The 23,093-nt window shown below is 62.0% G+C and overlaps 1 protein-coding gene across 3 annotated transcripts in view; it reads right to left on the reverse strand.

Annotated features, from left to right (window-relative positions):
- Nucleotides 1-23,093, reverse strand: part of ADCY3 (adenylate cyclase 3) — a 56,954-nt gene that overhangs the window by 5,681 nt on the left and 28,180 nt on the right. For 2 of the 3 annotated variants that reach the window (XM_028516630.2, XM_036027727.1), the window contains exons 4-15: nt 13,919-14,049; nt 13,307-13,418; nt 12,888-13,015; nt 11,666-11,824; nt 10,697-10,874; nt 8,002-8,130; nt 6,290-6,432; nt 5,984-6,145; nt 4,195-4,282; nt 3,250-3,366; nt 1,442-1,701; nt 1,086-1,154 (exon numbers count right to left, since the gene is read on the reverse strand). In XM_028516630.2, the coding sequence (XP_028372431.1) occupies nt 1,086-1,154; nt 1,442-1,701; nt 3,250-3,366; nt 4,195-4,282; nt 5,984-6,145; nt 6,290-6,432; nt 8,002-8,130; nt 10,697-10,874; nt 11,666-11,824; nt 12,888-13,015; nt 13,307-13,418; nt 13,919-14,049 (1,676 nt within the window). The remainder of the gene's footprint in view (nt 1-1,085; nt 1,155-1,441; nt 1,702-3,249; nt 3,367-4,194; nt 4,283-5,983; nt 6,146-6,289; nt 6,433-8,001; nt 8,131-10,696; nt 10,875-11,665; nt 11,825-12,887; nt 13,016-13,306; nt 13,419-13,918; nt 14,050-23,093) is intronic. The other variant, XM_036027728.1, reaches the window with a different exon arrangement.

The following is a 23,093-nucleotide window of genomic DNA, read 5'->3' on the forward strand; positions in this document are numbered from 1 at the left end:
AACTCCTCCCGGCTGCTTAAGTGCCTTCACCCCATGTCTGGATTCCCGCTGAGCAGCAGAGCTTTCCTAGGCCACACCTGCATCCACACTTTGCGCGGAGCTGGAGCTCATTATTTTCATTATTGTGTAGCGTTCTACTGTGTGACTACACCACAATTTATATACCCATTCACTACGTATATAATTTGGATCTTTTTCATTTGTTTTGTGTGTGTGTGGCTGTTATGAACCCTGGCATATACACCCCAGCACATATCTATGTACGCGGGCGCCTCTGAGGTATACGGGTAGCAGTGGAGTTGCTGGGCTATGGGTTTAACTCCCAAGTGGTCGTCTAAAGTGGCCATACCCGTCTGTACTCCGGGGACGAGTGTATGGGTTACCGTTGCACTCGGTGTTATCAGATTCAATTCTTGCCACGTCGGTAGGTGTGGCGTGGTCTTCTGTTGTGGTCTTCATTTGGATTTGCTGATTACTTAAATGTCCTTGATTTATGAGTGGCTACTTAGGTTTCTTTTGTGACAGACCCATTCAATAGTCTTCTACTCATCTTCTGTTAAGTCATCTTTCGTTAAAACTTACTTGATTCCAGTCCAGTTGCTGAATCGTCAAATTCTAACATTTCAGAGCTGGAGAGGCCCTTGGAGAGCTAGCCCACTCTCCTCTGTAAGAGCCAAAACTGGGGCTCGGGAAGCTGGGCCGCCTGCAGCCCCCAGAGAGTCGCTGCAGCAGACCCCAGGCAGGGTGCCCCTCTCCTCGAGGTTCCGCTGTCTGGCCCGCCCGCCCGCTAAGTGGGGCAGCGCCCATCTGACATCTTTCTTCCCTCTTTCCAGGCTCCCCCCCCACCCCCAAACTCTGCTGCTCTCCGAGCTTCACTCTCTGACCCAGGGGGCTGGGTCCGTGCTCAAATCACTCTACCTCTGCCCAGCCCCCCTACAGAAGTGCACCCTAGCTTCTCTGCCTCCCCATCCCCCATCGCGTGCTGCTTCCGAAGGCTGAGGTCACGGCGCTCGGGCCTGTGGCGCTGCCCATGTCTGGAGGAGAGGGGCTGACAGTGCACACCAGGAGGAGAGCGGTCGCCCTACCTGTCGGTGCCGTTGAGCCCAGGGGACGAGAGGATCTGCATCTTCTCCAGAGCGGCCACAGGGAACCTGCTGGACAGGCGGTAGCACACTCAGGCCCCAGCTGGGTACAAGGGCCCGGTGCCCAGCCAAACCCGGAGGCAACCCAGATCTCCCACTCCTCAAGATGGAAAGATCTGTCCCAGGTTCGCAGCCATTCGGTGGCACGTCTGTGGGGAGCCCCGATACCCCTATAAACCCTTGGATGAGCCCTAGAGACAGAGCCACCTCAGAGCAGCCCCTGCCTTTTGAGACGGGGCCTCGGCAGGGTGGGGGAGAGGGAGGGGGAAATCCAGACTCCCAGACGAGCTCCGTCTTACTCGTGCTCCTGGAATCGCCTGTGGTCATAGTCGTCGAAGATGGGGCGCCAGGCATAGATGTTGACGACGGCCACCGCGCCCGTGACGAGCAGCATGAGCGTGAGCTTGACCATGTGGCTGACCTGCACCAGCATGATGGTGGCGATGAGGGACAGCACGGCGACATAGGTGTAATACTTGGGGTTCCCCGTGCAGCCGTCGTCCGTCTCCATCCCTGCAGTGCCATTGCTGGGTCCCGCGTAGGCCTGCAGGCAGCTCAGCTGGGGGACACGGGGACAGAGGACACTGGTCAGAGGCGGCTGGCACGGCAGCATGTGCTCAGCGGCCCCTTCCCTCAGCTCCTCCGAAACACCGAGGAGGACGGGAAGATTTACCAAGGAATAATAACACAAACGTCAGTCACGCCTCCTAGGAGCTGTGCCTTTTGACGTTGACAAAAACTCCTGAGTATCCTCAGCACTGCCACCACGGCTGAGAAAACTCGGAGGCTGGCCTCGCCCAGAGCAGCCCAGTCGGCAAGTGGACAAGCCAGAGCGAGGGGTCCAGGCTTCAGACCCAGCGCGCCCTTGCCCACGTCACACTGTTGAACAGAGACCACTGGGGCGGCTGGTCACCGTGCCTCCGCTCCGCTGACGGCGGCCAGTCTCCACCGTGTCTGGAGCTGGCCACGGGTCCTGCTGCTGATCAGGGGCGGTCAGCAGAAAGTGCGTCCATGACAGTGAAGCCTACTCTTTGTAACCGTCACCCCCTGGCACCTGGCTGGCTCTGGGGGGGCTCCCAGCATGGGATGCTGGCGTGTGCAAGTCTCCCCGACTCCCAGGTCTTGCACCCTCCACGAGTGGCAGGATCTCCGGGTGTCCTGCACGGTGCGCAGATCTGGGGGCCCTGTAGTACGTGCTACCAGAATGGGCCGGAGCTGTGACGACTGACGGGGGAGCGTGCGTGACAGCCCCCAGCACCCAGTGCTCCGTGCCAACTGGTGGCTCCAGGTCAACAGATCTGGGCTTCCAACTGCCTTCCCTTCCCCTTGAGAAGGCACCTGGCCGCCCCTTTCAGGACCCGCAGTTCCCCAAATGAAGGACAGCAGAGAAGAGGACTGCATCTGCCTCCGGCCACCTGGGCTCTGTGCAGCCGCCGTCCCCAGTGCCCCAGCCCTAGGCGGGGCTGGCCACACTCCGGTGGGTGGAGGCTGCCCAGGGCCGCTCCTGCAGTGGGAGGGGGTCACCTCCCTTGGTGCTGATGGGTACCGGACCTAGCCGCCTTGGAAGGAATGCTTAAGGCACGCGGAATGCTTACGCATACTGTATCCCCACGCAAGTAGTGATACACGGACGAGGAAGACAGGACTGGGATTGAGACCGTCAGTTCTCGACTGTCACTCACTGGCTGTGTGACTAAAAACAAGTGAATGAATTAACCTCTCTGAGCATTAGTTCTCCATGTGAAACTACACTTAGTACCTGTTGGGACTGTTATAAAGGTTAAGTGATGACTATAAACTGGTTGAAAAGTAAAACAGGACAAAAGATTGAGTCGGAGCACGTAAAGCCCCCGGCGCAGGATCCGGCACAAGGCATCGGGTTCCTGACTCTGGGAAAGAGGAGCTGGGGAAACAGGTCGGTCTCGGGGGCTTCCTGGGGAGAAGACCCCCTCCGGCCAGCGTGATCGGTTTAGGAACCTAAGGCCGCCCCAGCCTGTGCCTCGTGGGGGAACGGTGGTTTGAGAGGCTGCCCCTGCTGGCCAGCGTGGAGGCCTCTCTCCACCAAGCTGGGAGTAGTGTCCCTTCAACAAGGACAGCAGGAACTCACCATGTCCACAGTGCTGGCCATCACCAGGATGAAGATGGCCAGCATGGCCCAGGTGTTCCTGGCCCAGCGCGTCCGGTCAATCCAAGTCGAGAAGGCCACGAGCTTCTTAGGGAAGGCCTGAAAGGAACGGGGTTTCGAGGGCGTGAGCCTTCTCTCCTGGGAACCCCTGCTGCTCCGTGCTTCCCAGGAACCCAGAAAGGGGCGCTTTGCATGTGCGTCAGTCGGAGCTGACAGTGCGGCCGAGCAGAGAGGGGAGCACAGCAGTCCTGGTGCTCTGTCACTCCTATGTGACTCACTTATAAAATGTCACGGCTTCCAGATAGCAGAACCCTTTCCACAGAGGGTCCAGGGGCCAGCCCAGGAGGTGGGCAGCACCAGCCAGCCAAAGCCTGCTCCTTATCTCCAAATGACAAGGCCAAAACGGAGGGATTCTCAGGGCCGGCCAGCTCCGCCTGGCTGGCCCTGCTCTTCCTGGTCAGTACACCTAAACCTTCCGCCACCCGGCAAGCCGCCTGCCAGATTAACACTACTTTTGCCTTGTCATTCTGAACAAAAGCTCTGCATGGCACCCCAGTGCTTACGGAAATCAGTCCTCATCCTTTTGTCTGGGTTTTTGTCTGGGTATCGAGGTCCTTCGCAGTCAGGGCCAACCCTCCAGCTGGGCCTCCACTGCCCTTCTAAACAGGCCCCCACGTCTCTAGACGGACACGCCCGCGCGTGCGCCCCGGTCAGCCCCCCAGAGCCTGGCCCAGAGTGGGTGCTCAGCGGATGTGCGTGAGCGAGTGAATGAATGAATGGGTGGATCACCCTGAACCGCCCTAAGAGACGCTCTGTGATCCATTTGTAAGGAGCTGACAGGACGCAGAACTCCTCAGTACCTACGTTTACAGGGAGCCACGCTCACTCCCGGAGGGCTTCTAAGCCAGAAAGAAAAGTGCTGCTCACCTGGGGAAAGATGGCAGCCAGGGAGCAGATCGTCAGGACCAGGAGCAGAACCTCCCCCACGACAAAGGTCACATAGTTTGTCATTAGCCTGTGATAGGGAGAAGGCAATTAATGGGGAGAGGACTGGACGGAGGAGGGGGATTGGGGGAGGGGCTAGGCCAAGGAGGTCAGGAGACTGGAAGCCAGGCCCTGGACAGAAGGCGCAAGCCTGCACCCGAAGACCTCGGCAACACCGGGGGCCTGCCCGCTGCCGGCAGGGCCTGGGCCTTGCTCAGAGCGGGGTGCACCTGCAGAAGCCCGGGGCAGAGCCCAGTGAGCACCGGGGGAGGGGTTCGTAGGGAGGTGCGTGCTGCCCATTGCTCTGACAGAAGGCGGGGAGGTGGTCAACAGCGGCTCCCCACACTGCCAGGCCCCGCTCAGAACTGTCCTCTGAGAACCGCACCGAGCCTCACAGTTGACGGGGTCCTTCCACGTCCATCTCGGCCATGAACTCCGAGAAACTCGCCGTCTCCGAGTCCCTCGTCCTCACACCCGTTCCCATGCGGTTTCGCTCCACCCGGGGTTCTTGCCAAGGGCCCTGGAAACCTCCGTGGTGCTAATCCAGTGCCTGACCCTTGGGCACCTCTGACCCCTCCTCAGGCCGTCCCTGAAGGCCCGCCCTGTCAGTGAGGCCGGCTCTGACACCCTGGGTAAGGATGCAAGCCACCCAGAATGCATCCACCACAGCGCCCCAGCACCCCTCTCACTTGACTGTTGCCCGTAGCGCTCCTCCCTGTCTGCGTGATGCTTGGATCACTCGTTCTGTCCCTCCGCCCCTTCTGGAATGGAAGTTCCACCCGGGCAGGGTTTGTGTGTGCTGCTCTCACTGCTGCATCCCCAGACCCGAGCCCCAGACACACAGTAGGCAGAGTGAACGCGTGTGAGGTGAGTGAGTGAGTTTGCTCCGCACAGCACCCCCAGGGTCAGCCGGGGCGGGCACTGTCACCCCGAGTGCTGTCAGCAACTTAGGCTTTGCCCACGAGTAAACCGATGCTCTAGGAACCCCCAGTGACGTGCCTGCGGTCACACGGGAAGTACGACAGTAAAGTGTGTCCCAAACCGAGGGCCGTGGGAGTCCGAGGCGCTCTCGCATTCCCCAGACCAGCTGGAAGGGGGTTCCACACCCCCCTTTTCCGGTGGGGAAATCCCTGAGCAGGCTCGAGCTGCTGATTGGCTGGGGCAGGAAGGGGAGGCGGGGCTGTCCTTCCCTGGGGCGCCAGCAGTTGAGGCAGGGACTCCGAAACACCGGCCCTGCCCCAGGGACCTGCTGCTGTGTCAGAGCTACCAGTCTGTGCCTGGAGCCTAAAATCTGTCTTCACTAAGATGAGCCAAGACTCGGCCTTGGTGACTGAAGTTGAGAAGTGTCCTCAGCCTCCGTCTCTGTATCCCAGAACCACTCAGGCCCAGCTGGCCAAGGTCTCCAACCCCCTACGTCCTCTGACCCACGGCCTTCTCAGCCCTGGTCTGACCCTCATTTTGATGCTGGCAGGGTTCCCCAAACCCCAGGAGCAGAGAGAAGGGTCAGGGTCCAGGACACAGTTCTCTGTATTCCCTGGGCCCAAGGGCAGCTGGGGCTATTGCACTGGGGGGGGGGGGGGGGGGCGTCAAGGAACAGAGAAGGTCTGTGTCCCTACATCAGGCTCCGTCTGAGATGTCCACATCCCTTACGCCTCTGGCCTGGGAAGCTCATAGCTTGCCCCCTGCCCCTGTCCAAGCCTCCGGGCCCTGCAGTGCCCCCCACCACCCTCACCAGGGGTCGATGAGAATCTCCACCAGGGCCGTGCAGAGCAGCACCACGCAGGAGCAGCTGAAGGCAGCCCCGCTCTGCTTTTCCTTCTCCACCGAGTAGCGGGTCTCCATCTCGGGGTCCATGAACCGCATGGAGAGGAGGAAGGTGTTTCTCTTCTTCACCCTGCAGTGGGAACAAGCCCCGAGAAACACAAATGCCACACCTGCCTGGGCCCACCAGGGAGGGGCCACAGTCGGGCCGACCAATGCCCCGAGCCAGGGCCCGATCGGGCACGTGCTGAGGAGCACGGGCGCCGGGGCCACTTACACCTGGGCGGACTCCCGCTCCAGCAGGGCCTCGTTCAGCAGCTGGTTGAGCTCGTGCTCGTCCTCCGAGGCGTCCACCACGCGATCGGCCAGGTCCTGAAGGCGCAGCCTCCGGCGGGGGTTGGGGAAGGAGGGGTTGTCGGCCTACAAGGCAGTGCACGTGCGGCAGAGCTAAGGGGGCGGGTGGGGTGGAGCGGGGGAAGGCTGTGGGGCTGGGGGGCGGGGGGTCACACTCCCAAGGGCTGACCCTTGGCTCCAGAAACCAGTTCCCAGGGAAAGTCTCCCCAGTGTGCCCAGGCAGCTCCCTCCCGCCTGGGTCTGGGCCCAGAGCCATGGTCCTTTCTGGTTTCCCTGGGACACCTGGTCCCAGGCGCTGCGGCCCTAACGGAAACCCCGCAGCGGTCACCCACTGACGGTAGCATTGCAGGGGAGCAGCTGCCTGGCTCCCGCGCAGGAGACCCGGGATTCATGAGGACTGCACATCCTGCTACGGGGGGGGGGGGGGGGGGGTCACAGCCACACACCAGCATCCACAGGGGCATGTGTGACCCCCAACACTAGCATCCATGGTTCATTCGAGGGAGGAAGTGATGGGAGAGAAGGGAATGTCTTTGTCCTTAGTGGGGTGGTGGGGCTGGGGTGCCCACTGCCACCTTTATTCCTGGGCACAAAGGAAAAGCATTAACTCCAGGACCAGGACTCCAGACTGTGACGACGCAGCCCTCACTCCAAACGGGCACCGAGACCGGGCACGTACAGCTGCCCATGTGGCCCCCCGTGCACCTGGGAGCCAGGACCGGCACTCCCACCTGGAGCTCATGACCCCCGGTTGTCAGTTTGACCCCGTGTAACCCACGCTTCCCCAGCCCCAATTTCCTTGTCTGCAAAGTGAAGCGGATGGTCTGTCCCAGCACCAAGGACCTCTGTCCCTGAGACACATCCCGTGACACTGGCTGACTGTGTGGACAAAAACCACAGGGCGCTAAAATGCTGCGTCCGTGTCAGGGAGTTGCATCGGATCTGTAGCTCCACTTTCCATCAAGAAAGTCACAGCAGGGAGCAGGGACTGACTGCCGTGGGGCTCAGTTTCCTTGCACCCCTGTCTCCCTCCTGTCCCCCCCGGCACCCGATGTCGTGGGACTGGGCTCAGCTCCGCGCCCCCGAGGTGACACGGCAGCCTCAGTGAGGCAGACACGGTCTCTGAGCAGTTGCCCCCGTCAGGGACTCCATCGGGAAGCTTCCCAACGGCCAGATCCTGGGTGCACTCCCAGGCAGACCCTGGCCTCGGGGACACAGCGTGTTAACACCTTAGAAGTCCCACGTGCGGGCCTGCGCCCTGTGCAGGTGGACCTAGCCAGCGGGGAGCTCAGCCCTGAGGTCTCACTTCCAAAACCACCGTGGGTCCTGTAGGGGAGTCCATGGTTGTCCTCCCTGCCCTCCTACCTACCGGACTCTGGGACAGCAGGGCTGGGCAAGGCCTCGGCGGGGAGCACCTCTTTTGACATCACCCCCAGCCCCACCCCCGACTCCAGGAGACGTGGGGCGGGGTCTGGGGGGAGGCTACCTGCCGGGGCTGCACTGCTGAACAGGAGTGCAGCCCGGGCTGGGGGCCGGCTCTCCCGCTCTGAGCACCGGACCCTTCCTGCGGCAGCATCTGCCTCCCCACCCACCCCCTCCCCCCGCCCCACATGCTGGCCCTCGGCCCGCACGTACCTGGGCGTCCTGCTCCTCGGGCTCCTCCGCTGTGGAGCCCCTGGGGTGGGCACTCCCATTGGGCTCCTTGGTCTCGATGAGGGCAGGGGAGCTGGGCTTTGAGGAAGGTGGCGCTCCATTTGGCAGGGCCTGCAGTGGGAAGGAGTGGCCACGTGGGTCGCCGGACACTGCCGGCTGCCCGCCCCCATCCTGCGGTTCGTCCACTCTCGGGCTGGAATCTCCTCACTAGAGTTTAGAAGTCCCGTAGGCCTGGAGACTGCACTACTCAATTCCTCCTTTAGAGCATTAATTTTTAAGGGCTATAATTTTCTAGTATTAATTTCTCCTATTAAAATTGAGTATTCCCATTCCTACTTTTTTAATTTTAAAAAATATTTTAAAGGTTTTATTTATTTATTTTCAGGGAGAGGGGAAGGGAGGGAGATATCAATGTGTGAGAGAAACATCAGCCTGTTTTCTCTCTCTCATGCCCCCAGATGGGGACCTGGCCCACAACCCAGACTCGTGCCCTGACGGGAAGAGAACTGGCAACCTTTCAGTTTGCAGGGCGGCGCTCACTCCACTGAGCCACACCCAGTCGGGCCCCATTCCTATCTCTGAAACAGTATTTTCCTTGACAGAATAAGTTAAACGCCATCGCACAAGGCAGTCATTCATTCATTCACCCATCCACCTGCTCAATAAGCACAAGGACCTACTATGTGACAGGAACCGACCTAACCCCTGGGGACACAGACCAGGCACCCTGACCCGAGAGCGCACATTCTAGCGCGGAAAGGCCGGCAGCAGCAAGATCCGCACACAAGTCAAGTTCAAGTCCTACTCCCCTGTGACCTCAGTGCGTGAGGGGAGAGCATGCACGCTCTGGAGAACGAGTGTCAGAAAGGGGGCGCGGCGGTGTTGGGGGTGTGGCTACACAGCGGGCCGGGAGACCGGAGGGAACACATGGAGTGGCCGACTCGGGGTGGGGGTTCCAGGAAGGGGGAGAAGCTGGGGCGAAGGCCCTGGAGCCGCGCGCACCTGGAGTCCGGCCTGCGGGGCGGAGGGAGTGAGGGGGCGGGGCGGCGAGGGCCCTGTGGGGGTGGGCTGTCCCTCTGAGTGAGACGGGGACCAGGGGAGGGTTCTGGGCAGCGGAGTGACGTGGTTCCACCTAACGCTTGAGCGGGGTCACCGCGACTGCCGGGCTGGGGTCAGGGGTCAAGGGCAGGAGCAGGGCGACTGGCTGGGATACGACCTCGGGAATCCCACCCAAGCCAACAGAGGCTCCCCCGGAGGTGGGAGCCGTGGGCGGTGGGAAGGGGGGTGGGGGTTAGAGCTCTGCTTTGCAGGAAGGGCCAACAGAACTTGCTCGCAGATGGTAGAGAAAGGGGTCCAGGTGTCTTGAAAGCTTTTTGTCTGAGCAGTTGGGAGGATGGAGTAGCCACTGACGGAGATGAGGAAGACGGTGGGGGATGGGAGGGCCGGTTTTAGTGCAGAGAGGAAGAGGAGGAGGATCTCGGCCTTGCCTGTGAGCTGAGCCGCGTGTCCACATGCAGCGGGGATTTACAAGAGGGCGGTGAGCTGAGGGCAGGGAGGCCAGCTGCAGCCGAGACCCAAACTCGGGAGTCTGGGGGGCATCTCAGACGCCCAGCCTGGGGAGACTGACGGGTCAGTGCAGACGGGAGACGCCTGCTCGCTCTCTCCTCCTCGTCGGTCACTTCCCTCAACTGCACCCCACGGAGAGAGTCCTGCCCAGGGAGCGGTGCGCACCTGTGACTTCCACAGCGGCCACTGCTGTCCATTCTCTTCTTCCCACCACCCTCCCTGTCGCTTACACGGCATCATCACTCCTGACCCTGTGCCGGCAGAGCAGGCCAGGCAACCTATGGACTTCACCTCTCCCCAGTCCGTGTGACCTGGAGACTCCCCCTACATGACGGAGAAGCCAGCCACCCGAGTGAGCTCACGGGAGTCTCCACGGGCTGTCCCTGTCCCCACGCACAGCGCTAGGGTGAGGATGGCCGGAATCAGCCACCTGAACAGACGTTCCCGAGAAGGACGGGCCACAGTGCGGGCAGATCTGACAAACGTCAGTGTGACAGCGGGCTCGCTTCTCTCGCAGGGAGGAGCTCCCAGCAATCCGAGAGGGCGCGTTTGCAGGGCGGATGGGAGAGTGCCTGTCTCAGAAGAAATCCGCCCGCTAACAGCCACAGCAGAGGCGTCCGCCCTTCCTCAGGGCCAGAGACGGGGGATTAAAACCGTCAGACACCACGGCTTGTGCTTGCTCATGAACGTGAACCAAGACAAGCACAGAGTGCAGAGGCTGGCAGGCGCAGGAGGGCGGCCGAGGTGAGGGAGGAGCAGGCAACAGCCCCTCTGCTCCAGGACCCGTCCCAGCCCCCGGCCTCCCTGCCCCCACGTCACTCTGGCACCCACAGCTGCTTCCTCCACACAGGGGGCCCTCACCACAACCCAGCCGCTCTCCTGAGTGCCACTGACACGCCTCCAGGGGCAGGACACAGGGCTGCCACCCGACTTCCCAGTTGCCAGGAAGGACGGGCACCGCCCGCCCCAGACACCAGCTTGCCCTGGGCAAGGAGGCCCCCTCCCTCCGGTCACCTGCTCCATGGGACTCCGAGTCTGGGCTCACGCGGGCCCTGCCGACTCCTCCTGCAGCCCCTCCTCCCCGCCCCCCAGTGGGGGTGCTGGGACTCACCGAGCCGTTGAGGCCGTTTTGGGCGGCGGTTTTCTTCACCTCGGGCTTGGACGCGATGATGAGGTAGGTCTCGATGCCCTTCTCCTCCAGGTAGTCGCAGCGGCTGCCCCCGTCGCCCGGCTCCACGTCGAACTCCCCCTTCAGGCAGTCCATGGTGCTCTGGGAGATGTGCACGCGCCTGCAGGGCAGCCGGAGGCCTCAGCGGGGGTGGGGGCGCGGGCAGGGCAGGTCTGGGGCACCGGGGGTGGGGGGGCGGGGGGACCCCAGGAGCAGACACAAGGAAGTCCTGTGTGGGCAGCAGGCACCCACTGCCTCCTGGTCTCTGAGCCCCAGTGCAGGACGGAACACAGGCCTGTCCTTGCAGGCCGCCGGCAGCATCGGACAAGAGAGGGCAATGCAGAGGTCTGCTTGAACCCTGAAGTCGTAAGGTCCGACCATTACCCACCCGGCAGTGTCCTCAGCTGCAGCACCTGCTTGCAGGGGCAACGAGCCCATTTCTGGGGAGTCACCCCTCAGGGGGAGACCCACAGCCGCCTATGAGGGGAGCTCCCTGACCCAGGTGGGGATGGCACCACCGCATCCCCAGCCCGTCCTCCCGGAGGGCCGGCCCCCGGCCTGGCCAGCGCTGCACCAGAGCTCAGGTGCGGACCGCAGGTGCGCGGGGAGCGCAGACCGCCGCCTCCGGGCCTGCTGGGGACCATCACCAGTAACGCCGCCCTTTGGGGAGACGGGGCATACAAGTGTCATGACATCGGAGCCCGGGCCGCCTCACAAGTGAGTAAAGGGGACAGAGGACAGGCGGCTGCAGAGGTCCAGGCGGGAGACGCCACGGCCAACCTCAGACCAAGGAGGCAGGCCCCCCGAGGAGGACACCGCTCCTCGGGGGGAGGGCGTCCCTGGTCTGGGCCACAGTTCTGCGGGGTGAACGGGGCGTCCCCTCCCTCACCAGCCCCCGGGAGGAACACTCACCCGGGGACGCCACCGGCCTCCATCTTGTTGGCCACGGTGACATCGGTAGACCACACGTCATACTGCCAGCGCTTCTGGCCCAGGACGCCCCCCAGCACGGTGCCCGTGTGCACCCCCACACGCATGTCCACCCCGGTCTTCGTCTTCTCCCGCACGTACCTGCCAGGCACACGGGAAGGAGGAGAGGTCAGGGCACGCCCCCCGCAAGGTGCCGGCCCCCCGCCCTGCAGGGCGTCCCCAGCTCCCTGCCCGCCCTCTCTCTGAGCTCACGGACTGACCGTCCCAGCCCTCCTCCCCGAGGGGCCTCCAGGCACTCCTCCCATCACCCGTTTATTACTCCTGCAGGTGACGTTCCACTGAGCACCCGGGCTGTGCCCGGCCCCGTGCTGGGTGCTGCGTGTGCCGAGGGCACCACCCGTGGCCGGGCGCTCCGGGGAGAGACAAATCCATCGGCACTTCGCCTGACAGTGACGCGGTGAGTGGAGGTGAGTCTCTAATCCTGAACGACCACCCCTGGCAGGGGGGCAGCCTTCGCTTCCAGGCCAGTGCTGGGGGGAGCGCCCACCGGAGGCCTCGAGAGGACAGCCAGGACCACCGCGGGCGAGGGTCTCCAAGCCGTGCAGGCTGTGGAGAGGGCGAGGGGAGGCAGAGCTCAGCATCCCCACGGCCCCCGGGGCTGGGGGCAGGAGCTGTGGCTGGGAGCTCGGAGGCCAGGCTTCCATTCCAGCCCATTGCTGTCACCCCATAACGTCTGGGGACCTCAGCAGTCCCGTCCCTGCTGTGCACTGGCTTTCTACTCGGGGAGACGGGCATGGCGACCCCTGCACCACCCGCCTCGGAGGCTGTGGTGCGAGAACACCGAGAGAAGAGGTGGGACACGCCCCGGGAGGCACAGCCCGCAAAGGTGAGGTGGTGTGGGAACCTCACTCGTTACAGCCGCAGCTTCGGGGAGAGAAACAGTGTGGACCGCAGCTAGAAAGGCGCCTCTCGGAGGCTGTGGAGTTTATCGTTCCCCTCCGCTGTCAGGAAGCCAAGTCACCCCCCAGCTTCCCAGAGCTGGGGACCAGGTGACCCGCCGACCTAATCTACGCCCCAAGTAGCATGGCCACATCCCGCGTGACGCGCCTGAACAGATCCCCGAGAGGGGGCCTGGGGGGGCCGGGCCACCACGACAGATCGACACAGACGGCCTGCCTCTCCCTCCCAGAGGCACCGCACTCACGAGATGGCTTCCACCATGGCGAGCCCCATGAGGATGGAGCAGACGGCGTGGTCCTCCCGGTAGTCGGGCAGGCCGCAGATGCAGTAGTAGCAGTCGCCCAGGATCTTAATGCGCAGCTGGTGGTATTTCTGAAAGCGTGGGGCGTGGGCTGTGACCCCAGGCCCCCCTCAGTGGGGAGGGGGTAGGGGTGACGCGGAGAGCAGAGGAGGGCGGGGCTGTGGCCACAGGCCCCACCCTCAGTGGGGAGGGGTGACAGGGAGAGCAGAGGAGGGCGGGGCTGTGGCCACAGGCCCCGCCCTCAGTGGGGAGGGGTGACGCGAAGAGCAGAGGAGGGCGGGGTGACGTGGAGAGGGGGGGCGGGGGGAGGGGCATGGGGGAGGAGTCCCCGAGGGCGGGGCCCGGGCCGCGAGGGCACTCACAGCCGCCAGCTTGTCGAAGCGGGCGAAGAGCTCATTGAGCAGCTTCACGAGCTCCTGGGCGCTGCAGGTGGAGGACAGCTGGGTGAAGCCCACGATGTCCGCGAACAGGATGCTGCGGAGGAGGGAGGCCACCACGGTGAGGCTCAGGCCACCGCCAGCTCCCACTGCCAACCCGCCGCAGCCAGGAGCACGGGGGCAGCAGGCCCTTGCTCCAGCCCCAGAGCAGCCTCTGGCAGCCCGGTGGGTGCATCTGGGGCTCCAGCATTGAGTTTATCCTCTGGGACTTCTTTCCTCGGGGCCCCCTCCCCACAACGCCTCACTCTGGCCCCAGATGAAGGCACCTCCCTGGCGGGGGCGTGGCTCTGACCCCAGTGCTGCCCCGAATGGCTGGGCAGCCCCGCGGTGTCACTCCCTAGCCCTGGGTGACTTCGGTGCAGCGACGGGGCTGGACCGCACGGCCTAAGCTACGCCGCAGCCAGATGCCGTCGGTGGGGCTCACACTGTGGGGTGGCCTTGCTTCTGGTTCCAGGGAGACCCTCAGACCTTCAGGGCTCGGCGGGCCCCACAGAGCCCCACCCGTCCTGCCCTCGGAGCCCGGGGCCGGCCACGCACCTGACGTTCTCGTGGCGGTACATGTACATGGTGTTGAACTGCTGCTGGTCCTTCTGGCTCTCGTCCTTCTTCATGTCCTTCAGCATCTCGTCGGCCACGTGCTTGGGCAGGATGGAAAGCATAAGGTTCTCCTGTGGCGGGCGGGGGTGGGGACAGGGTTAGTGGGGACCTCGGGATCTGACCTGTGATCTCCCAGGGGTAGGTTCAGATGCTTCCGGGGAGAAACTCGGGTCCTGGCAACACATGTCAGCCAGGAACCCGCCGCCCCCTGCCCCGCCCCGCCCCCCACAGAGGCTGCAGAGCCCAGACCCCGCAGTGGGAAGCAGCCGAAAGCCCAGCACAGGCGTTTCCTTGCAGTGAGCCGTCTCAGGTCGTGCCCGAGCACCTTCGAGAGTGCCGGTGGGAGTCGGAGCCAGGAAGGAACCCAAGCCTGGCTCTGTGCCACGGAGGTTCCTCCAGCCCCAGGAAGTGCCACAGGCCCTCCGTGGGCCCCGCCCTCCTCTGCGCCTGCACCGTGCACCCGGAGGCACACCCTACTCGGGCGGGAGCACCCAGATGTGGAGGCTCCACTTTCCTCTGGGTGGGCGGCCACAGGTCCCCCAGGATCGATCTGGGGTTGAACCCCCATCTCCCCACCAGGCAGAGGGCTGGGGCCTCAGCCTGTCCCCATTCCCCCAGGAGGGTCTGCAGAACGGAGCCCCCCCCGCGCCTGCTCACCACCGCTCTGCAGGTCTCCCATCTCCCCCCTGTGTTTTCATGGGGAAGATCGGTCCCCTTTCCCACAGGGAATCACACGGTGACGCCGAGGCCTGTCCCCGCCTGCCCAGCCTGAAGCGCTCACAGTGGTCATTCCTGGGAGGGCCACGTCCGGGTGGCTTTTCCCGTAAAACAAGAGACACGTTTTTCCATTTTCACCAATAACTTGATTGATTTGGATATTTTGTGTATGTCGGCATCTCCTGCGTGGTGTAACATTGATTGTTCTCAATTAAATGTCTCGATTTGCTCGCTATCAACTCCAACTGGTCTACCTGACCATGGAGCATCGTCCAGAGAGACATCTCCCGCATGAAACTCCACAAACCACCTGTGACACGTTCAATCAGTCACTGCACCTTCTCCATGCACTGCACAAATCTTTGTTTTTGCATTTCAGTTGTGTTTTTACCTTTCTTGAAATAATAAAGCATAACATGCCAAAAATGTTGTGTATTTTCTTTCATCAATATTAAAATTGTTGCACAAAAATGCACCAATTTTGTAAGTTCTTTTTTTAATGCACGCTGATATGGCAGCTGTCACAATACAATCTAACAAAATTGTTTCAAATGATATTAAAGACAACCAAGTGCTACTAGAGCCATGTTACAGAAAAAAAACCAGACAAACTCTTTGGTCAACCCAACACTATCATTCTCCCATTTCCACAGCAATGTCCACTATTGTCCACTATTGTCATTACAGCTCAGGAATGACTGCACCCTGCCCTGGTTCACCTGAGCCCAGGAAGTAGCAACCGGCTCTCCCAGGGCCCTGCGGGTGGGTAGAGGGCGGGTGGGGGACTCGGGGACCTCCTCCCTGTGCAGTAAGGGGAGCCTGACACCGGACTGGAGGACTTCTCCCAGAATCCAACTGGACCAGGTGCTCTCAGGTGGGGACAGCTCTCAGGTGGGGAAGGAGCTGGGCCTCCAGGAGGGTCTTCAATGCCGGAGACCCCGTGCTGCCAGCGCTCACGGCAGCCTCGGGGCGGAGCTGCTGGGGCCCTAAGGGGAGAAGGGCAGCAGGAGGCAGCAGTGAGCACCCTGACTGGGGCAGGAACCCCAGGGTCCCAATCAGGTCAAGTGAGGCGCTCCATGCCCCCCTGGCCACAGTCCCAGTGTCCCTGTAAACAAGCCAGGACCCCCCGGGGGTGGCCCACGCTGCCTACTCCCAGCAGGACCCAGGCTCTGACACTGTCAGCCACGGCCGGACAGAGGCGGCTGCGGGAACACCCAGAGCAGCGCTGACACCCAGGACACGGGGCTTGGACACCCGCTGCTGGGGGTCAGGGGGGAGGCCTGGGGCCTCCCTCTGGGGGCGGGGTGTGGGGAACCGCCACTTTTTGCATTACATTTGTTTCCATAACCTTTTTCAAGAGCACGGACGAACTGAAAGCATACAGCCATCAGGACAACCAGAGAGAAGCCGTGGCTGTAGAGCAGGGCTGCCGCTGACTGCGGGGCACGGGAAGCTGACAGCCGACCTCCAGGTGCCAGGCCGGCGGAGCCCACCTGGAGTCGCCGCGGTAAAGCAGGTTCTAAACAAGGAGGAGGTGCACACAAGGGGAGCATGACACAGGAAAGGGGCCAACCAGGCAGCTGCCGAGGGACTCAACGGGAAAGAACTTTCTAGAAGGTGGAGGCCAAAGGGAGGACAGGGGCCCAGTGGGCAGTGAAGGAGGGGCCACAACCCCAGGATGTCTGTGACAGCCACACCCTGCCCCTCCCCCTCTTCAGTCCGCCTTCCTTGAGGCTTCTGACCTGCCTCTGCACTGTGTCACCCTGTGCCCAGCACCCTTGGGTGCCTCTCTACCTGCCACTCCGCTCCAGAGCGCCCAAGGCCCTTCTGACTGCAGCACCGACCTGCCTGTCTGGTCCCTGCCTGTCTGGTTCCTCCTGCTCTCCTCCCTGCCCGCCCCTCAGGGTACACAGGCCCCCTCTCACCTCCCCACCCCACCCCACCCCCAACAACCACCTCGCTCCCGGGCTACCCCCGCACTGCCCAGGTGTGTGCGTGCCCTCCCCACCTACGCCCACTTTACTGGTGTCTCTCTCTCTCGGTGGGGACGGTCTCTGCAGTGTGTGCCAGAGATTCTAGACCCTTTCCTGGGTCCCTCTCGGGAGTGTGGGGTGTTTGCTGCGGGCCTTCCAGAAGGATGCTCATCTGCACCCAGGGGTGCCTGACTTCCACTCTCAGGGTCCAGGCTCAAGGCCCCAGCGTCGCACACGTGTTCTGCGCCGGGTTCCGCAGGGCTTCAGGGCTGCAGGGCAGGGGGCCCCTGGGGCGCCGGGGCCTCTCGGGAGCCCAGAGCCCAGGGAGGTGCCTCGGCCCCCTCGGCACTGAGGCAGAGCCCGCTCGTCCCAAAATAGCAACTGCTCTACGTTTCCGGAGACCTGAGACCGCTCTAAGCCTCTGACCCATTAATGGCTCTTCTGGGAACTTATCCAACAGAAATAATCCAAAAGAAGTAAAAAGAGACATGTGCAAGGGGGACTCCGTGGCAGCAGGACTTACGCTTGTGGAAAAAAACTGCAAGCGGCCCAAGTGCCTAGCAAATGGTTCATCAAATCGCGGCACGCCCGTGGGGGAAGATTGTACAACCTTGAAACTAAGGGTGACCCTCCCTGACCTGAGCCCAGAATACAGGACGGAATGCAGGGAGGTAAATGTAGCAATCTGTACCTGAGTCCCACAGAGCAGCTACCGGAGATCAGGATGGGAGAGGCGCAGTGTATCAAGACTGGGAATAAAACAGTCTAACAACCACTTAAGATGCTATCAGATTTTAAATGAAGTCACAGCATAAAGTGGCACCTCACTCAGCAAGCAAGGCCCTTGGTCTGTAAGAGAAATTAAGGGTCCTGACCAGGAGGTGGCAGACACGCTGGCTGCTCCCCACCCAGGACACAGGTCACCTGGGCCTCAGTCAGGGACGGGCCACGTGGTGCAGAGCCTGAGGCCGGGCGGCTGAGGGGCCGGAAGCATCGCAGACAAGTCTCCCAGTCCGAGGGCAGCTGCTGCCTGGGACAGGGCTGAGCCTTCCCCTGGAGGCCCCGTGAGAGAGAGCTGCTGGGGAACAGACCGTGGCTCCCAGAGAGGAACTTGCTAAAAGTCAGCGCAGTTCAAACAAAGGCTGCGCTGCCCTGAGAGGCAGTGGCCTCGGACCCCGCTGCCGGGCGTGTGAGACGGCCACAGGAAGGAGTGGCCGCGGGAGGGAGTCGCCACAGGGTGGCAGGCTGGCCCCAAGCACGGGGTTCTCCGGGTCACGCGGGGCTCCACGAGAGGAAGAGGGCGGGTGCTCCGCTTCTCGAGCCTCTGCCGGCCCCACAGGCTCTGATGGTTATCACGCAGCTCAGAGCACCGCCTGCCCCTCTCTGGGGAAAGGGCCGAGCGAGGTCTGAAAGAGGGAGAAAGCCTGAAAGCCTCCCGTGGGCTCTCTGGGCGGAGGAAAAACTGCCCAGACCCTGGGGAGAAGCCCCCAGGCCTGCCGGGGTGGTGAGCAGACCCAGGGCAGGGTCGGGGGCTGGCTGGGGACTGGGGGTGGGGGGCAGGGTGCTTGGCCACCTGACCCCCTGGGTTGGGCGCTCTCATCCGTGGACAGCTAGTTGCTGAGCCCTCCCTCCCGAGAGCCGTGACGCCCGGGTCGTGGCGGTCTGTCCGTGCGGCTGCAGCCAGGCCCTAGGAAGGAGGCAGTCAAGCCCCATTCTCAGCCATGACTCGTGCCAGGCTCCAGGCGGGGCCCGAGGAAGGAGGCCCGTGCTGCTCCCAGGGGCCCCGGGCTGCCGCAGCCGACACACTGGGGAGGCGTGCAGGCGTTAGTTACAGCCCGGGGGCCGCAGGGACCTGGGGGAGGGAGCCTGGCTGACGAGCAGCTAAGTTCCCACAGCGCCCTCGTGAAAGGGGCAGAGGGAAGGGGCCAGGCACCAGCAGGGCCCCCCGGTGGCAGTGTGTGTGGTGTGTCCGTGTGCGGTCTGCCTGTCTGAGGGTGTGCGCCCTACACGTGTGTCGTGTGTACATGCACACACACACATCCATGTGACTGCCACCCCTCACGGGCTGGGAGCAGACTCACAGCTGGCCCACAGACACGTCTACTCTGGTCCTGATTTATCCAGGTTCTTGGGAGCCTCAGGCCACTTGGAAGCCACAAGGTCACTGGACCCCACCAGGCGCCCACCCTGGCCTGGCCGTCTGAGCAGAGGAGGCAGCAGGAGGAGGGCCACAACGCGGAGGAAGACCAGGCCGGCCTGTCCTGGGGGGCCGGGGCCTGACTGCCACGGCACGTGAGACCTGGGAACTCCAGGGCTGCCGCGTGTCTCTGGGGCAGGCAGGCGCCATGCAGACCAGGGGCCCGAATGTACAACTTCAGTAGCTCAGAGGACAGTCACGGGCCATCCGTGCAAGTCCTTGAGCTAAATGCTGGGGAGGCCAAAGGTAGACGGTGCTCCCTTGAGCTCGGCAGGCAGCAGTCAGGCCATGCAGAGCGGCCCGTCTCGGGGGCAGGAGTGCTGTGCTGTCTCCAAGGCACAGCCTGCGCGCTCGCAGGTCGGGGGACTCGGCGAGACTCAAACACCAGCGCTCTTTCAACAGGACCTTCCTCATGACCGCAGGCTCCAGGCCAAGGTCCCCAGAGTGTCCCAGGCCGGCGGGCTCCGAGAGGGAGCGGTCACCGCCAGGCCACGTCCTCGTGGACAGCACGGAAGTCACACGGACCCAGGGCGGGCCCAGCACTGTCACACTGCTGGAGAGGGGACAGAGTCCGTGAGACTTCTGGTTACCTGCCTGGACTGCGGCGCCATCTCCAGACGTGGGGCCAGGTGACCGTGAGCTCAGGAGACAGCCCTTTGGACCCAAAGAAAGCCACGTGTGCGGCACCTGGGCCCTCCCCAGGAGGGCTCAGCCCAGGGCCCGCGCTCCTCGGAGGTCTGGCGAGTTAATGAGCTGCCAGCCGGGAGCCGAGGCCCAAGGGGCGAGCCGTCCGCCTCCAGAACAGCACCGACAGATCTCTGCACAGTCACGGGAACGTTCTGGAATCTGTGCTGTCCAATATGGCAGCCAGCAGCCACATGCAGCTGCTGAGCACAGGTGATGTGGTTAATGCAGAGGGGGAACTGATTTTCCAGTTTTACGTTTTAGCTGATTTAAGTGGCCACATAAGGCCGGGGGCTCCCAGGTCTGACGCTGCAGCAGCTCAGCTCGGCCCATGGGCCGACACCGAGGGACAGGGTGCGGCTGCCCGGAGGGGCTGGGTGTCGAGGAGGATGCAGCGGTCGCACCTGTGATCGGCGGGAAGGGACGGGCGCTGCGGAAGCGCACACCTGCTTCCGTCCTTGACCGGGGGCGGCAGCCCCGTCTCGGTAAAGGCCCTGAGAGATGAGTGGACTTGGTAGTGGCCAACGATGTGCTGGCCTAGGACCCCGCACAGTCAGCCCTAAGCTCTGCCCGACGTGCTGGCCACGGCCTCCTCCCCCAGGGAGGGTGGGGGCCGAGGTCACCCCTTCTCCCTCGAATGAAGATAAGGCTGGCTGACCTCCCCCAGCCCGGTCTGAGGGAAGTACAGGCCTTGCCGACACCCCCGTCGCCCCTCCGTCCTCCTTCAACGGTGTCCCGCTCCCCGGGAAGTAGTCCTAGACGCGTGACAAAGACAGTTCTGCGGTTGGGACCTGCCACCAGGTGCGCGCCGGGTGGGTTTCCTGGGTGCCTGCTGCTGCCAGGGGGCCAGCGAGATGCTCAAGGTCCCCACCTCAACCGTGGAGTACGGTCACATGGAATAAAGGAAAACAACTCCAGCTCCTCCCTCCGGGCCTCCTGCTCCACCCGACACGCCTGGGGAGCTGAGGGAGCCGAGGAGAGGGACCTGACGTCCACCTGTCACGAGCCCCGAGTCACAGCTAAATGCCACCGGACCGCCTAGACCTGCATGGGTGCCCGGCCGAGGCAGAGAGGGACCCTGCCCGCCAGGGCCGCGCACACGGAGCTTGAAACCCACCAGGACCTCCGAGGGGCCAGCCCCCCCCCCCCCCGCCCCGCCAAGGAGGGGCCAAGCCCAGGAGCTGAGGCAGCCCAGTCTTTGGGGGCCCGAGACCTGTCCCACTCATCCCCATGACCCACACGCCCTCACCAAGACGCGCCCTTCCACGAGATGGACACGCCCACCCTGGCAACCAAGCAGAAAGGATCCTGTGCAGAAAGGACGAGGGTCGGCGGGCCACCCACCCGGGACTTGCCTGCTATAAGCAGCGGCTCGGTCACTTTCCCAAAGGACGGCACAACCTCCCGGTGACAAAAACAACAGGAATGGAATCAGAGGAACCAGGATGGGACCCCTGGCACCAGCTGGTCCCCCACTTCAGTGTCCAGCTGAGGGGCCGAGGCCTGGAGCAGAGGCTGTCCGGCTGGAGGCCGCTGGCCGCCGGGCAGGGCTTCCCCTGACAACACACTGGGCTCTCCCCCCAGGACAGCGCAGAAAGCAAGACAACACTCACCGACACAACAGCTGGTGCAATATGAACCCTGAGAACTGCATTCTGAAAGGAGCCTTCTCTACAAAGGACACACTGAGAATTCCGTTTCTAGTTGGGAATGCTCTTTACACGGCAGGTGAGCACTGTGAGCGCGGGGGTCTGGGGGGCACCGGCCTCAGAGGCTCCTCCAGCAGGAGCCGCGTCCACACCAGCTCCGTCTCCTCTCTGGCCGGGGCCTGCGGCAGCCGTTTCCAACCTGTCTTCACGTCCGTCACCTCATCCTCACACCCACGAGGGCCGTTTTCAGGGGGCCGGGAAACGGGACCGTGTGGCCTCTGCTCCCAGCCTGCTCGGCCCCAAAGACAGGCCGGCTGACCTTCCTGGGGCCCCAAACCCTCCTGAACCGACGCCACTTGTGGGGTCAGTCCCAGCACCCGGGGAGGACGCGGCCAGTGTCTCGGCTGGCGTCAGGGGGAGGCACACAGACCCCGGAACCAGGTCCCAGTAGACCTCTCAGCCCCTCCCAGCAGCTCGTGTCCCCAGAGGCCAGGCCAGCATGGCCACAGTTGACGGCACGGAAGGCTTCATGGTTCTAGACTCAGAGCTCTTGCTTTGTGGGATTCCCAAACCCCGGCACGACGATGGTATTATTTCTAATCCCAATTCCTCAGAAGAATAAAGACCAGAGTGGCAAAGTGCCAACATCACACAGCAGGAAGGTGAGAAATAAGGAAATGTTTAATAGTTTCCAAAAATAGGTGACAAAATGCAGAATGTACCCAGAGAACTGGAATCTACTCATTCAAGTCAAAGGGAGGGCGGCGGGTGGAGGTGGAGGAGGGAGGGTATCGGGGGCTAAATGGTACTGGAGAAACACAACAAAAAATAAACTACTAATTAAAAAAGAAAATCAGCCCTGGCTGGTGTGGCTCAGTGGATTGAGTACCAACCTGCGAACTAAAGGGCTCCATTCCCAGTCAGGGCACGTGCCTGGGAGGTGGGCCAGGTCCCCAGTAGGGGGCGCGTGAGAGGCAACCACACATTGATGTTTTTCCCCCTCTCTTTCTCCGTCCCTTTCTCCCTCCCTACTCCTGTCTAAAAATAAATAAATAACATATTTTTAAAAAACCCCAAATGGACATTCCAGAATAACAAAAAACACAATAACGGAAATTAGAGATTCTACCACTGATGTGAATTGGAGCTGAACCACTGATTTGACAGAGCAGAGAGGATTAGCAAACTGGGAGTGAACTCAGTAAAAAATTCTCTGTGATGCACGGCAGCTTTAGAAGAAGGAAGATGCAGGGGAAAAAGGATTTACGGAACATGGTAAAAATGTCCAATAAAGATGCCTGGAGTCCTAGAAGGGAGGGAGAGAGCGAGACAGAAGCAAGAAAAAGCTACTGGCTGAAAATTTGCAAAACTGATGGAAGTCATCGAACCATCAATCCAAGAAGCTCTTTGAATTCCAAGCAGAGGAGCTACAAAGAAAACTCCTGGGCCCATCGTTGTAAAATCGCTAAAACCAAAGAGAAAGTTGTGAAAGCAGCTGCAGAAAAAAAAACATGCAGTTACTTTCAAAGGGGTAGCAGCGCATCTGACCACCGGCATTCCAGCAGAAATGGTGGGACCCCCAGGGTAAAGGAATGACGCCTTCGAAGGGCGGGACGTAAACACCCAGCAACCGGGAGTTCTGTACCTGACAAAACGGACAAGTTCCTGAAAAAACAACTTTCCAACACGTAAAGAGAACTATTGCATCTGTGGTAAAGAGAAACCTTGTTTGTATCTGTGAAGAAAACTGACTGTTCTCATAAAGAAAACTCGAGTCCCGTAGGGTTTCACCAGTGAATGCTTCTGAACGTTGAAGGAAGAGCCCAGTCTCCCTCAAACCCTTCCAGGGACTGGAGAGAAGGGGTGCCTCTCAAACTGTTTCATGAGCCTGGCAT

The sequence above is a fragment of the Phyllostomus discolor genome, chromosome 6, assembly GCF_004126475.2.
Source record: "Phyllostomus discolor isolate MPI-MPIP mPhyDis1 chromosome 6, mPhyDis1.pri.v3, whole genome shotgun sequence".
NCBI classification, from domain to species: domain Eukaryota; kingdom Metazoa; phylum Chordata; class Mammalia; order Chiroptera; family Phyllostomidae; genus Phyllostomus; species Phyllostomus discolor.